The sequence below is a fragment of the Rhinatrema bivittatum genome, chromosome 9 (assembly GCF_901001135.1).
Source record: "Rhinatrema bivittatum chromosome 9, aRhiBiv1.1, whole genome shotgun sequence".
Lineage (NCBI taxonomy): Eukaryota > Metazoa > Chordata > Amphibia > Gymnophiona > Rhinatrematidae > Rhinatrema > Rhinatrema bivittatum.
The window spans coordinates 126184538-126201701 of NC_042623.1; the positions used below are offsets into that span (position 1 = coordinate 126184538).

The following is a 17164-nucleotide window of genomic DNA, read 5'->3' on the forward strand; positions in this document are numbered from 1 at the left end:
TTTGAGTTTTGAATGTTAGTTGAGGACATATACAATATATTTATATATACATATACAAATGTTATTACATGTTAATAGTAAAAACAGAGTTGATTGTGAACCATTGTCGGAAGACATTGTGATTTGGGGGAACTAGTCATCTAAACATCAGATGAAATTTAATGTGGACAAGTGCAAGATGATGCACATATGGGAAAATAATCCTATGTATACACAATGTTGGATTCCATATTAAGGAGGTAATTTTAAAAGGTGTTACATGTGTAAATATAACATACTATCACAGCAATTTTAAAAAGCCACTTATGTGCTTAAAGGGGTCGATTTTCAAAGGAGCACATGCTAGGTAGACTTTGGTTTCCTTACATTTAAATTCTTGTGTCAGCGACGTAAAACAGATTTTTATATACCGGGTATTTCCTGACAACCAGACTGGCCACTTTTGGAAAAAGGATGCAGGACCTGATGGATCATTTGTCTGACTCTCCAGGTTGTTTGTTATGCCAATGTTCTGACAGGACTGTTAGTTATTATCATACCAGTAACAGAGTTAAAGAATCCATGACATAGAGGCATATGTTTGTGGGATTAATTTACTTTCATACGCATTTCAATGACAATTAACATTCATGAGTTTACAACACTGAAAACAAATTTTTTTTAATAAATGTCAATGACACATTGCAATACAATCACAATTAAATCAAATAAAGAAAAATATTATAGACTAATACAACAAGACAACAAAAGGAAGGAAATAGACATGCTAGATACAGGGGTAAACTTCAAACCTCTCTCCATCCAGTCACAGTCGTAAGAACTCCTACTGCCCCAATCTACTATATGCATGACTTCAGAACTGCCTGTCTGTAGTAGGTATGACAGTACTCATTTTATCTATTAGGAAATTTAAGAGCTGTCTAAGTTATTAGAAGACGTGCTTCCCTGAAACCTTACAATGCACTTACAGGGATACATATTGCTCCAAAATTCACAACTTACTGTCACAATCCCAAAAATCTTTTCCTGGTAATTTGAATACTAAGATAGATTTATGCACATATTAACTAACTGAAAGAAAAAGACATGCCCTTATATTTAAAAAAGCAGTCCAGAATCAGATTTCTATCCAGATTTAAAGCAAAATTAGCCATAAGTGTTGCTGTATCTGTCACCTCTCACTGAGAAGTCTCCAGCATGGTTGTGACATCAAGTTTCCCACGGTAACTAATAAGTCTATGCTCACTTACTCTTGACGAGGTTGACATTTTAGTCCAGATAAACAGACCCTTGAAAGTGGTGGCAATGGCTTGGAAGAAAATAAACATCTCTATGAACTATTTCCCCATCATCTCATATGGAAATAAAGTAACCAAGGAAAATTAGTGAACCAAAGATTTATATGACAGGACAAGTTCTCCAAAGAATCCACTTTTGATCACTGTAAAAAAAAAAAAAAAAAAAAGTATATATCAAGACACTTTTAAAAGACCAGAACCAGACATTTAATCTGGTCCATATTAAGGCACAGCCCAGAAGGGAATCCTGTTCCCACGGCATTTCCCTGAGCAGGGGATTAAGAGAACAGGCCCAGGGAGAGCAGGTAGGCCCTGGGGTTGGAGGAAGACAGATATCCTACTGAGACTGTGAATGTTTGATTTCAGCTGCTGAGGTAAGCAGGCTCTTTCTGTTTGTTTCACTGTGAATAAAGCATTTTTCTGTGGAGAAAGGATTGAGTCCAGAATTATCTGTCCTCTAACCCCCTTCTAAAGAAGGCTAGCCCCACCTGGATAGCCAAGGAAGTACAGTAAGTCACAGCCAGACAGGCAAAGGAGAAAGGTTTTGTTCTTATGCTTCTGAACAGGGCAGTTGCCCTCTAGGAGAAGAAGCCTCTGCAGGACCAGGGCACTCTAAGCCAAAATAGAGCAAATACTACAGACCCTCACAGAGGGACAAACAGCAACTACAAACAGTGCTTACAAGCCCAGTGTGCATGGCAACAAGCAACAGGCTTCTTTGGGACAGTTTGCAGAAGTCTTGCAAAAGCAGCTACAAATGGTTGTACAAGCATGGGTTGCCCATCAGGAAGTCCTGCAGGAGCGATCGATCAAACAACAGGCTTCTCAGATACAGCTAGTGGAAGCCCTGAAAGCAGTTATGGCCTGACCTATGCCCTGAATGACATGATACCTAAGAGAGGTCTAGAATGAACCGCCCAGCTTGTGGATTGGCCAGAGTCTATGTGGATCACCTATTTGGGCAATTTATGGTGGGGGTGAAAGGGAAATAGAACCAAAGATTACTAGGAGCCAAGAGAAACAGATAAGTATGAGAAAAAAGAAGTGTGAAGCTTGCTGGGCAGACTGGATGGGCCGATTGGTTTTCTTCTGCCATCATTTCTATGTTTCTATGTTACTTACAGGCAGCAATCAGGCTGCCTTTCAAGCTGCAAACCCAGAAAAAAAGGCCAACTGCACAGAGAGCTTAATGTATCCCAGAAGTGTCCCAGCAACGGTTCTGCTAGGGGAAATCTCCACTACCGACTAAAAAAAATATAGAAATGGCTTCTGCCTGAAGGAAAGACTGGCATTAAAGTAGCCAACCTCATCCTCCTGGCTCAGTTTGTGGAGGGACTGCACCCATCCATGCAGCAGTGGGCACGCCAGCATTCAAAGCTTACTCTTAAATCTGTCTTAAAAGTCACTGATGCCTTCTATCAAGCCCAATCAGTGCCAGAGCACCCCATGGTACAAGAAAGTCAGCATTATAAAGCCCTCAGTCGGGAAGTGGGACATCAGAGAAGAAAACATCTCACAGATGTAAACTTGTTAATATTCCTCATCCTGGACTTAGTAAGTTTGAAGTCCCTACATAAGGCCTGGTAGACTCAGGTGTGTGTAAAGACTATTCTGTACTCTAGTCCCCTTTACAATCACAAAGAAGCATCACCTTTAATTAATAAAGAATTTACAGTTCTTAACTTTGAAATTTGGTTTTGACAATTAGTTAACTTCTGCTACACTTCAATTATACTATCCTGGTTTTGGAACTTTGCCTCCAGTTCTACAGTGAAATGACAAAGTTGAGAAAGGCAGTCAATAAGTGTGCTTTTTGTCCATGCTATCAGATAGGTTGATAAAACAAGAGGGTAGGCGATCTAAAAAAGCCGTGGGCGCAATACCGGGGCTGCCTCAATCTGATACGAGATAATTATCATACCTATACAAGCAATACTGCATACAGGTAAAATCAGTCATATTGATTGCATTATGACTGTCTAGCTTTGTTTTCATATTGAGTATGTCACAATTTACATGTTTCATTTTATATGTTTCACTTTGTTACCATTTTAATGTATTTTTAATTATTTATATATGATTCATGTATGTCCTTTATTGTCAAGTTATATTTGTTCATTTATGTGTTTTAGCCCCTGAGGCAGCCCCGGTGTGGGGGCAAACTCGGCCTGAGTCGGGCTTTTTATCAGTTGAACGAGTCTCCAGAATAAGATGCCAAGAATAACATTTTTTGGCATCTAATCCATTGTGTTGCGCGCCCATGCTATCAGATAGCAACGATCTCCCAAAGAGACATTTTCTGGAGATTTTAGACGCTTCCTTATACAGCATCTGCAAAAAGCAGGAACACTTACAGCCTTCAGGAGTTCAACCCATGGTAAACCTTTACTCTCCACTTCCATTCTCTGCGCTGGCCCAGTCAGGTCTGTAGAAGCTTGTTTCAATGTGCCTTTACCAACTACCAATGTTAGGGAACCACTGCATTACAAGGAACACACAGCTGTTCTTGCATTGCAAACCTCTCTCCCTGTAGTGGGCTGGCATTCAGCCTTTGACCATGCCTGCCACATGACCTCCCCATGCAGGTATGGAAAACACATTGGGTTGCAGGCAGAACACCACCTCTGCTAAGGACAATGCTGTTCGCTTGCTGGGACTCAGCAATGCCTTGTTGAATCTCCTCCATTGTTTACCTCCTCTCCAGCTTCAACATTTCCTGGAGGTAGAGGACAAACAAAGCCATCCATTAGCCCCAAAACTGGCATCAAAGGCACAGAAGGGTAAGTCTTGACTTTGCCTTATGTTTCACCATATGGCAGAAAAAAATGAGAACTGCAAAATATTATAAATGGGGAGAAACACTGAAGCTCAAATTTACTGTTCCCCAAATTCCCAAAAGATAAATTGCTTGTATGAAAAATTATAAATTGATCATAGTTCATCAATGTTACTTCTTGACTTTTGGGAGCAGATGTAAAGTACTACCGGACTTTGCTGTTTTACCTCAAAATCTATAATGTTGATCAAGATTATTGTTTTTAAGACCATTCAATGTTTTTCACTAAAATTCTGCCTTTATCTCTTCTGAAGTTAATTTTTGACAAATCTGTGTAAAACAAATGTCAATGGCAATTCTAATAATTAAAAATAAGCTCCATTTTTTAGGCAAAATTTTGGCTTACAGGAAAAGAATTAGTCACGTATTGTTTCTATATCTTTGTGATCCAGTTATCAATAACCTCTACTTTTAACAACACTTTTTTTTGTCTGGCTGACATAGTGATTAAAACATAACAGATGAATTTTCAAAACAGTTACACATGTAAATGTAACATGCGATCACAGCAATTTTCAAACACCATTTACGCACATAAAGTGCAGTAATGCAGGTAAATCCTATGGACAACTCAATGGCATATATTGTAGCCATTACTTGCCAGGTACTTATGACCTGGATTGGTCACTGTTGGAAACAGGATACTGGGTTTGATGGACCTTTGGTCTGACCCAGTATGGCAAATCTTATGTACTTATGTAGCAATTCTCAAAAGCCCACTTACATGGGTAAACTGCATTTACACATGTAAAACCCATTTTTAAGTGTGTAAATGCTTGTGGAAATCAGGCCCTAAATGACCAAATCAAATCTTTTACTTCAGAGGCCTGAGTCGACTCTGTAATTCTTAAATGATTACAGTGCCTTGCAAGTCGTCATACGCTTGCACATTTTTCATAATCTGTCTAAAAAATACAAATCAAAATGCTTTAAAATAGGAGCTTGTTTCATTAATCTATACAATATATTCTACACTTTCATTGTGAAAAACAGTTATAGAAATATGAGTAGTAAAAGCCCATGGAAAGATGAGGAAATACTGTGAAGTATAGGAAGTGTGGTACAGAGTTCATGCTAATTTCGGGTGTACTGAGTGGTAGTAGAGAGTAGCTTGACTATTCTGAGAGGGGTGGGGGTGGGGGGCGGAGCTGGAGAATACAGCCAGAAAGAGAGGGGTGGAGCTCACTTTCCATACTTGGTAGTAGAAAGTGGATTAGACAATACAGAGCAGGATGGAATTAGAGAGGAGGTAGAACTGAAGAATAAAGGGAAAGAGAGGGATGGAGTTCATTCCCATAGAGAGTGGGACAGAGCTGGAAAGTGGGGCAGAGATGGAAAGTACAGGGAGGGGGTGGAGCTCAATTTGCATACCAGCTATGAAGGTGCAGGGCAACTTTCCAAAACTAATATAAAAAAAAACAAAACAAAAAAAAACAACCCTAAAGCACTGACTGCATAAGTCTTCACATCCTTTTTAATAGTTTAATGGTTGTTTCTTCACACCCCTGTTTCATGTAAACCGGCATGATGTGAATGCTTTCATGAATGCCGGTATAGAAAAACCTTAAATAAATAAAATAAATAAATAAAAATAGCAAACCCAAATTAGCTCCAGCAAGGTATTGCTTTAGTAAGGCCTATTAGAAGTTAAATAGAGCTCACCTGTGTCCATTCTCAGTAAAGGCCGATACAGTTCAGTGCGCTCTGGTGGAGCGCACTGTTAGCCCAGGTTTGGACACGTGTTTTCGATGCGCTAGCTTTACCCCTTATACAGTAAGGGGTGATAGCGCGTCGAAAAGGCGCGTCCAACCCCCCCGAAACTAATAGCGCCCACAACATGCAAATGCATGTGGATGGCCCTATTAGTTATACAGAAAGTAAAATGTGCAGCCAAGCTGCACATTTTACTTTCACAAATTAATGCCTGCCCAAAGGCACCGGGGAAGTGTACAGAAAAGCAGAAAAAACTGCTTTTCTGTACACCCTCCGACTTAATATCATAGTGATATTAAGTCGGAAGCCCCAAAAGTAAAAGAAAAGTAAAAATTAAAAAAAAAATTAAAAAGCAGCCCGCGGCCCGGAAGACGGACACAATTTTGCCGGCGTCCGTTTTATGAACCCATGGCTGTCAGCGGGTTTGAAAACAGACACCGGAAAAATTAAGTGTCTGCTGTCAAATCCGCTGACAGCCACCGCTTTTACCCTGGGCCCTAATTTGCATAGACCACCCTCCTGAATCGCGTGCCCAGGAGAGTGGCCTGTGCGCTCGCTGGTTCTCCCACGTGTTTTTCTGTATCGGCCTGTAAGTGAGCTGATTCAAATACTCCTGGATGAAGAATCAAGCTATTTCTGTTGTATGAAGTGAATCTGAAGCAAAGGTCAAATCATGGTGAATATGGAAAGAACTCTGGGATAATACTATTCAAAGGTACAGACTGGAAGAAGGCGATAAGCAAATGTCATTGTTTGAATTTCCCTTGGGGCACTGTTAGGTCCATCATTGTAAAATGGAAAGAATTTGGCACCACCAAAAAACTACTGTGATTAGGCTGTCCCTCCAAAGTTAGTAGCTGTAGATTAAGGAAACTGTGGAAGGTCACAAAGAGGCCTAAGATTACTTTAAAGAACTGCAGTGGGGTCTCTAGCTATGGCCGGGGAAAATGCTGATTGTTCAACAATTTCAAGATTACTTCACAAACATGGCCTGTTTGGGAGAGTAGCAAGAAGGAAGCCACTGCTGAAGAAAAGCCATATGATGTGTCACAAAGCATTTGCAAAGAAACACTTAGGGTGAGAGTGGCCCACCTGTAGCTTGGAAGCACATATGGCTCTTGCCCTACTGTCCCCATGGCAACTGGGCAGCATTGCACAGGTCAGGATGGGAGAGGACTGGAGTAGGGAGAACAGAGCAGAGAAGTGCCAGTTAATTCCCTGCTCCAGCTCCCCCCATCCTGGCCACTCTCTACCCTATCTAGAGTTAGAGGGGTTGAATGCTGGGAGGTGAGGAAGGGATAAATATCTCTTCCCCATCTTCCTGTCATTAGCAATGGAAAATAGCTGTTATATTATTCCTCCCCTAGACCTGTGCTGCAATTTGTTCTGCAGCAGATCTGAAGGAACCAGGGCTAGAATACAGGGAGTGAGAGAGGTCCAGCATAGGGGTTGTATAACAGCCATGTGGGAATAGGGGTTGTATGTAAAATAGTGTGGGAGAAGTGGAGGAGACAGACGATAACTAGGGTTGGGGGTAGAATGTGTTTGAAAGAACATGGTGAAAGACAGCAGAAGGAGGCAAGAAAGCCAGTAAGGAAGGGTATTTGTGAATTAAAGTCAGAGGTGGTGAGGGAGGAAAAACAGCAAGAAATGGGGCGGGGGTGGGATAGTGGTGATAAAGGCCAGAGGAGCTATGTTAAAGAGAGCCAGAGGTGATGAAGTGTGTTTGTTGGGGGTGGGGAGTAGGATGAGGGACTGAGAGTAACAGGTAGTGAAAGGGTGACAGAGAACCAGAGGTGGTGATGGGGGGAGGAGAGAATGAGAGTCAGAGGGTTTGAAAGGTGATGAAGAGCCAGAAATAGTGACTGAAAGTGAGGAAAGGTTTGAGCGAGATACACAGAGAGGTGATGGGGGAGGGTAGGCATGTTAGAGCCACAAGGAGTGATGTTGGAGGTTGTATTAGAAAGAGCCAAACAGGGCACTGGGAAGATAGGGAAATTAAGTGCAATGGCATCAGGGACAGAAAAAGTGGGTGGGGGCAGGGAGAGGAAGAGAGAGAGAGAGAAAAAGAGAAAGGGTGGGAGATAAGCAAGAGAGAGAGGGAGGTTTCAGAATACTGGTGCTGGGCAGAATGTAGAGGAAGAGACAGAGGGGTTGCAGGCAGGAGGAAAACGAGGGGTTTGGAGATATTGATGCTGGGCAGAGAGTGGGAACATAGGAGTGTAAAGAGTTACAAGGGGTGGTGTGGAAGATGTTCTGTTGGGGCCACTTAGTCTCCGTCATTGTTCTTGTGTGGGGTGAAAGATGTTATATGTAGGGCTCCCAAGAGACAGCCAGCAGGGAGCAGGGGATTGAAAAAAAGAGAGACTGGTGGGGACAGAGTGGAAGGACTGAGAGAGAGGGAGAGAGCCTGGATAGGGGATTGAGAGAGGCTGGTGAAAACAGGGATGGGGAACTGAGAACCAGACAGGACAGAGTGATTGAGATAGGATGGGAGGTTTAAGAGAGACTGTTCAGAACAGGATGAGGGAACAGAGAGAAAGACTAGAGAGATGACAAAGACAGGTGAGAAAAGGGTGGGGGACTAAGGGAGAGACCTATGGGAACAGAGTGGAAGGATTGAGAGAGAGACTGGTGGGGATAGCCTGGGAGAATTAATATTGAGATTGCTAGGATTAGGAGAAATTTGCAGGGATAAAATGAGATTAAGAGAGAGACTGGTTAGGAATCTGGGACAGGTGGGAGGATTGAGACACTTGTGGGGAGAGGGGGGAAAGGATTGGAAGAGGGAGGACTTGCAGGAGATTGAGAGACAGACTAGTGGGAACATTGAAACTAGTGGAGACAGATGGGAAGAATGACACTGGTTGAGGGAAATGACAGAGACAGGAGGGTCTAGATGGGGAGATTGAGGGCAAGACCAATGGGTGGACAGAGAGACTGGTAGAGCACTGAGAGAGAATGATGGGCACAGGGTGGGAGAACTGAGATCAAGAGAGAATGAAAGGAGAACAGAGAATGATGGGAACAAGATGGGGGATTGAGAGAAAGACTGGAGAGAATAGGGAGGGGAAATCGAGGGCAAAAGAGAGAAACTGTAGGAAGACAGAGAGACCGACTGGTACAGTGGTGGGATTGAGAGAGGTTGGTGGGGGTCAAATGGAGGGATTTAGAAAGAGAATGGTAGGGGACAGGGTGGGGGATTGAGACAGACTGGTGGAAGCATTGAGAGAGACTGGTGGGGACAGAGTGGAGAGAGATGAGAACAGGGTGGGAGGAATGAGAAACTGGTCGGAATAAGGTAAGGGAATTGAGAGAGAGAGCGAGAGAGAGAAAGGTGGGGGAAGGGGAATCCTCATTAGGACCACATTGCCCCATCCCCTCCATCCCCAGCTCTCTTGAAAACATGAGGTTCTTCTGCACTATACATTTTGGTTGCTTGGCTCTTGGTGCAATAAAGATTAGCCACCACTGACTTAGGGGATATTGCACATATGTGGGAGAAGTTTTTGTGGTCTGAAGAGACCAAAGTGGAACTTTTTGGTCTCAATGCTAAATGATATCTGTGGCGTAAAACAAACACAGCAACACATCACCCTGCCAACACCATCCCCACAGCAAAGCACAGTGATGGAAGTATGCTGTGAGGGTAACCTTGCTGCGGCAATGGCAGGGAGGCTAGCGAAGGTCCTGGGAAAGGTGGATGGTGCAAAGTACTGGCAGATCCTGGAGGAAAATCTGTTCCAATTTACCACAGACCTGGCTGGGACTGAGAAGATTCACCTCTCAGCAGGTCAATGATCCTAGGTACAAAGCAAAAGCAACAACGGAGTGGCTCTACAAGAAGGAAGGAAGGAAGGAAGTGAATGTCCTTGAGTGGCCCAGTCAAGGTTCAGACCCGAATCAGATAGAAAATCTGCGGCAAGACTTGATGATGGCAGGTCCCTAGACGATCTCCAGCCAACTTGAAAGAGCTTGCGCTATTCTGCCAAGAAGAATAGGCAAAAACTGCATCATTCTGCTGTGGAAAGTTGGTAGACACTTCCCCTAAAAGACTCAGAGCTACTATTGCTGCCAAAGGGGCTTCCACCATGCATTGATTCAAAGGGTGTAAAACCTTATGCAATTAAGAATTTTAGGAGTTTTTTCAGTCTTAATTACTTTTAGAATATTTCTATAACTGTTCTTTCATGATGAAGGTTTAGAGTATGCTGTGCAGATCAGTAAAACAAACTCCCACTTTACGGCATTTTGGTTTGTATTTTTTTAGAATATGAAAAATATGGAAGAGTATGAAGAATTTTAAAAGGTGCTGTATACATATTTTAGATTTGAACAAACATGGTCTTTCTTTATGTGGTCAGAAAAACTCAGAATACTGTATTAGTGTGAGAAAAAGTCAACGACCTGTTTAGAAATCAAATGAATGATCACCAAACCTGCACTAACTAATTGTATTTAATTATACACCTAATTTTAACCTGTAAATGGACAAGTACTTAACCAATTTCATCTAACAGGAAAATTTACTCATCTCACACTAGTGAACCTAGGTTGTTTTCTTTTTCCAAACTTAAACAGATTAACATTATTACTCCATACAATCAACTTATTTTTTAAGTTACGCTGAGGTAGATCTTAAAAAAGTACGCACGTGCACGTACTTTTGTTCGCACAACCGGCGCAAACAAAAGTACGCCGGATTTTATAAGATATGTGCGTAGCCGCGCGTATCTTATAAAATCCAGGGTCGGCGCGCGCAAGGCTGCGCAAAATCGGCAACTTGCATGCGCCGAGCCACGCAGCCTGCCTCCATTCCCTCCGAGGCCGCTCCGAAATCAGAACCTCGCCTCGGCATACCCCAGCACAGGCCGCAGTGCCGGGGGACTCAGGACCGCCCTCCCGGCCTGCCCCCGAACCGTCGCCACGCCCCCAGACCCGCCCCGAACCATCCCCTGACCCCGGACATACCCCCGGGCCTGCCAACATGCCCCCCGGACACGCCCCCTCCCGCCTTTTACGAAGCCCCGGGACTTGCGTGCATCCCAGGGCTTTGCACGCGCCGGCGGCCTATGCAAAATAGGCGCACCGGCGCGCAGGGCTTTTAAAATCTACCCCTCTATATTTAACCAATTGAATTTTAGGTCCTTACTCTTACTCATTTTAAGCAATATCATTTTATTGAAGATGATATCTTATGTTTTTAATTATCTCACAACCGCTCCATACATTCCATTTTTCAGTCTTATGCAAGAAAAGCATATGAAAAAAAATACTGCTTTACACAAAGTCCATGTTGTGTGCACCTCTATAAACAAGATTTTACCTTATCTGTGCCATAGGAAAATCATCCACATTAAATACCTAACACTTTACAGATTATCAAGGCCAACATCCTCTCCAGTCCTCTAGTTTACATACCATATTGAATCCAACCTAACTTATCTTAAAATCAAATCCTAGAAACATAATTAATTGGATGCATAGTGATGATGTTTGGAAGGGACAATCACTATAAATTTTCTCTAATACAGTAAATTCTATGACATTGATAAATGCTAAAAACAATGTACATTTTAATATAAGTCAAAAATGGAACAGGATAGATATGTGTGTATGTATTCACAATATAATACATATATACAGATTTTCTCATTTATAGGCGTACATAACAAATGGCATATAAAGTCTCTTGCATGTAATGCCCATTCACGGCACTCTGTGGTTTCTCTGAAAACTGAACAGGCTCCACTACTATGATGGTTAAATACAGTCCACATTCCGTAGGCCGCCATCCATAGTTAAAGCACCAAACCTGTATAAAAATATAAATAAAAACACCAAATATAATTATCACAAATACTGCAAAAGATCTAAAGAACTAAAATAAAGATGTCTGACTAGGTTGCAATAACAGTTCTCCACAGCTTGCATAGATTGCAGATAACAGATGTGGTAATTGGGTTGAATCTGGCATGTAATTATTTAGTATAAATTTGTTTATATAACACTTCTAGAATGAAAAAAAAAGGTTATCTCAAAGTTCAATTTAAAGAAATCCTTGTTAGGCCTGCTGTGTGTTAAACAAATGAAAATATTTTTTAGCCTTCATACAGCAGGAAGAAAGCAAAGAAGAGCTTCCATTTACAATATTCACTTTTTAAATCATAAGATGAAAATAATTTTGTGAAAATACGGAAGTGCAATTTATGCAAAAAATAAAATTCTCAACAAATGAACACATTTCTTAATGTCCTAAATGCTCCCCAAATTGAACGCCTTCACAAAGTGCATGGTTTAAATAATCAAGCAATAGATCCACAAACACTTTGACATGGTTGTCATATAATAAATCCCAAAACACTCACCTGGTGTGATTAAGTAGTGTCCAACTCATGAAACTCTGCTTCATATACGCGATTCTAACTATTCAGTTCTGATATGCTTCCATAGTTTCGAGGTAGTTGTAGACCCTCTGCATCAATGTTGGAACTGGATACTTGGAATCGAGTATATGAAGAAGAGTTTCATGAGTTGGACCACTGCTTAATCATGCCAGCTAAGTGCTTTTGGGTTTATAATAAACAAAAATATACAAACTCTTAGCCTTAAGCTCTGGAAAAGAGATAAAAAAAATCATTCAAAAAAATTGAATTAGAATGTATGGCACTATACGAGGAAACAGACATTATAGGCATTTCAGAGATGTAGTGGAAGGATAACCCATGGGACACTGTGATACCAGGGTATAAATGATATCAATGTGAAAGAGCAGATCAAATTGGTGGAGGGTTAGCACTATATGTAAAAGATGGAATAGAGTCAAGCATGATAAATTCCTACAGGAAACAAAATGCAGTGTGGAATGCCTATGGATAGAAATTCCATGTGTGATGGGTAAGGGTATAGCAGTGGGTGTATACTACCGGCTGCCTGGCCAAAATTAAGAAAAGGACTGTGAAATGCTAGCTGAAATAAAAAAAAACCAAAAAAATAAATTTAGCAACACAATAATGGGAAATTTAAATTAGCCTGATATTGATTGGCATGCTAGAGAGGTTAGAGTTTTAGATACCATAAATGACTGCTTCATGGAGAAGTTGGTTATAGAAGCGATTAGAGGGGAGGCGATTTTAGATCTAGTCCTCAGGGGAGCACACGATCTGGTGAGAAGGTTTACTGGGGTAACGCTTCTAAGAAATAATCATAATACAATCAAATTTTATATAATCACTGGAGGGAGGATATTAAGTAAAACTACTACAGTTGCAAAAAACTTTAAAAAGGGAGACTATGAAAGAATGTGGAAATTAGTTATTAAAAAAACTAAAAGGAGCATTTGCAAGGATTAAAATTTTACATGAGGCATTAAATATTCCATGTATTAAAAAGGACGAAGGAAGACCAAACGACTGCCAACATTCTTTAATGGTGAGGTAAAAAAAAGGTAATTAAAGCTAAAAAGGGCATTGTTTAAAAAATAGAAAGCAGACCCAAATGATGAAAATAGGCAAGAGCATAAACACTGGTAAGATAGATGTAAACCAGTAGTTAGATAGGCCAAGAGAGATTATGAGAAAAAGCTTGCCAGTAAGGTAAAAGCTAATAATAAAACTTTTTGAAATATATTCAAAGCATAAAGACTGCAAGGGAGTCAGCTGGGCTGCTAGATGACCAAGGGACAAAAGGAGTGCTCAAGAAGGACAAGAAAATAGTAGAAAAACAGAATGAATTCTTTGTGGAGGTGGATGTTGAGAACATACTCTCACCTGAAACATTCTTTAATGGTGGAGATTCTGAGCAACTAAAACAAATATCTGTGACAATGGAGGATGTTATAGATCAGACTGACTTACTAAAGAGTAACAAATCAACAAGAATGGATGGCATCCACCTCTGATTTCTAAAAAATACTAAAACACGGAATTGCTTCCTTATTACTAGTAATCTGTAAGCTTTCATTTAAAGCAGCCATGACTCCTGAAGACTGGAAGATGGCCAGCATGATGCTGATTTTATAAAGAGCTCTGGGGTAATCTGGAAAACTACAGACCAGTAAGTCTGACATCAGTGCTGGGCAAAATGGTAGAAATCACTTTTTAAATCAAAATCACTGGCCATATAGACAGACACGGCTTAAAGGGGATGAGTCAACATGGATTTAACAAGGGGAAGTCTTAACTTAGCAATCTTTTAGAATTTTTTGAAGATGTAGATAAAGGTGATTCAGTTAATATAGTGTATTTGGACTTTTAGAAGGCATTTGACAAGTCCCATAAGAGACTCCTCAGGAAATTACAAAGTCATGGAATAGAAAGCAGTGTTCTATTGTGGCTTGGTAACTGGTTAAAAGACCGGAAACAGAAGCTAGGCTAAATGGTCAATTTTCCAAATGGAGAAATGTCTGAGTATTACAGGGATTGGTACTGGAACCTGTGCTATTTAACATTCATAAATGATCTGTAAAAAGGAAGGTGAACAAATTTGTAGATGACAGAAAATTATTCACATTTGTTAAAACAGCAGCAGACTGCAAGGAACTGCAAAAGGACCTTGTGAGACTGAATGGCAGATGAAATTTAATGTAGAAAAGTGCAAAGAGATCCCAACTACAGATACACAATGTTGGGTCTATATTGGAAATCATTGCCCAGGAAAAGGACCATGCAGTCCTTGTGGACAATGTGTTGAAATCCTTGACTTGGTGTGCAGCAGCAGTCAAAAAAGCAAATAGAATGTTAGGAATGATCTGAAAAGGAATGGAAAATATCATATTGCCTCTGTTTCAAGCCATAGTGCAACCACACCTTGAGTACTGTATGCAGTTCTGGTTGCCCTATTTCAGGAAGGACACAGTGGAACTAGAAAATGTGCAGAGGAGGGAGACAAAAATGATAACAGATGAAATCTCTCTCTTCTGATGAGAGGCTATGGAGGCTAGGATCATACAGACAGCATGAGACTGTGGTCCAGACAGAGTTCGGCATTTCAGATGAGTTCATTGTTCACTTAACCCCCTGAAGCAATCAAGAATGAAATGTCAGCTGATGTTGGGTTTTGTTGTCTTACTGTTTGTCATGAACTTTTTTGTCTGCACGCATTACATTTTGAGAGCAACACAAAATGTTTAAAAATTGTTTTTTTTTTGTGTTATATTTAACTCACTAGTTGGTATCTTTGCACCTCTTCAAAGGTGGACTTATGACACACACACCCCATCTAGAATGTTGACAACTTTCCCAACGCATTGTGTTGAGATTTACTTGTGCTTTAGTTTAACAGTGTTTTTTATGTGTGTCTATTTTTTGGATAATTGGCTCTGATCTGTAACATTATTTAAGAACTTTTTCCTCCACACAGCTAATATAATCATATCCCCTCTAATCATTGTTTTTGCAGCATCCCAATAATAACCCAGGAGAGATCTCACCATCACTGTTAAGCTCAAATAATTCTTCAATCTTTATATTAAGGGACTTACAGATGGCTTTGTCCTTCAGTAAACAATTGTGCAATTTCCAGCCTTTATACATAGGCATATTCACATGCAAACTACCCCTTCACCATGACTGAAGTGTGGTCAGACTAAGTGATTAGTTCAATGTATGCTGACAGAGTTGGAGTTATTACATTTTAATCCACAAATATATAACCAATCTGAGAATATGAATTTCACAGAGGAGAGAAGAAAACATTTTCAGATATCAACCAAAACTACAGTCTGCAAGAAAATCATTAAATAAAGCAGCTTGCTTTCTCTGCAACTTGCAGGTGGGGGGCCTGTCCTTTTAATGTCAGGAAAACATATTACATTAAAATTGCTCCACCATAACTAGAAAACCTTGAACAAAGGACAAGAGACCTGCAAAATAATGAGAAAGAAAGTTGATCTGATTGGTATTAGGAGGCCAAAGTAAGAAGCCATCCTACACATAAGTCCTTTAAAAAGATATTTTCCCAAGGAATTTCTTTTGACACTATTCACATGAAAGGGAAAGTTCTTAGCCAACAGGATCGGTACTCCGGATTTTGTTAGTGCTTGCTGAAGACAAACAAGATTAAACTATATAGTATGTATGCTTTTAAAGGAAAACTGCCTACCATTCTTAAAATATGATTCAAAAACTAAAAAAAAATATCATAGCATGGGCTTTGGAAAGTTCCCTAAAACATAAATCTTTTTAGAGGAGAGTTCAGATCCTTCACATTAATAGAAAAACTTAAAATCAGAAGTCAATGCCACAAAAAAATGATAGCAAACTGTATCTAAACTAATGGTTACAACATTTCGAGGTAAGAAATGTAATAAAAAAGAAATCCTAAACCCACCCAAGATAAATAGCTCAGCAGAGTTCTACCTGTGGCATCTCACTACTATATTACCTAAGACCTTTAGAACAGGAAGTCACAGATCAGCCTAATCTCCCCCCCCCCCTAAAGTAACCAGGAAAGCTAACCACCTTCCAAAACAGGCTAGATTATTGCCAGGAGAAAGAGAGAACAGAGAAAGAAATATACAAAACACTGAAAATCCAAACATCCTCCTGCAAACCCTAACCCAAACACACAAATCAATACAATCATTGACATAAGCCAAATGGCAAAACAAAAAAAAAAAAATCCCCCCCCCCCCCCCCCAAAACTGCTCAGTTCAGAAAAGACTTCCCAAATGCAACGGTTAATAAAAATTAAATAAGGTAAAAAAATTAAAGGACTGTTACTCAACATAACCATAATTATGCATATAAAGTATGAGATTCCCAAAAGGCAAGAGCAAATTATTGAGCCATAGTCCCTCTTAAGGAATTATAATTATCCATGTGCTCCATCTCCCAATCAGATTGCTCTGGAGAGAAAGTCTGTTTCTTTCTTCCATCTGTTCTGTGATGTTTTTTCAGCGACATTTCTGACCAAGTCATTCCCAAAGGAGACTCACCCATTCTTCTCTTACATTTGTCAGAGAGCTGACTAACCTATTCAGAATACTCAAGTATACTCAGATATATGATAATCAGTCTGAATTTTAATTTTTATTGCTGAATTTTAATTTTTATTGCTCAGAATGTGATTTTATCTGTCAAAATGGTGATGTATTTGGTAAAGTGTGATTATTATATACGTTTTACTTGTGTAGTAAGTTTTCCTGCTATATGTTGTGCTGGGGGAAACAGTGCCAGTAGCCAGAAGCTGTGCAGCCCATAGCTGGACATACACATTTGCCAAACTGGGGAGACAGACTATCAGAGGGTGCCATGCTAGGGGAAACTGTGGGCATCCAGAACCAGCAGTTGGCCACATAGCACAGGCCGCACAGTTG

At 40.4% G+C, this 17164-nt stretch overlaps 1 protein-coding gene across 4 annotated transcripts in view; it reads right to left on the reverse strand.

Annotated features, from left to right (window-relative positions):
* Positions 1–11005: 11005 nt before the first annotated feature.
* TBK1 (TANK binding kinase 1) overlaps positions 11006–17164 on the reverse strand; it is a 185095-nt gene continuing 178936 nt past the window's right edge. For all 4 annotated transcript variants that reach the window (XM_029616461.1, XM_029616463.1, XM_029616462.1 and 1 more), the window contains one exon: positions 11006–11662. In XM_029616461.1, coding sequence (XP_029472321.1) covers positions 11611–11662 — 52 coding nt within the window. In that variant the 3' untranslated portion in view covers positions 11006–11610. The remainder of the gene's footprint in view (positions 11663–17164) is intronic.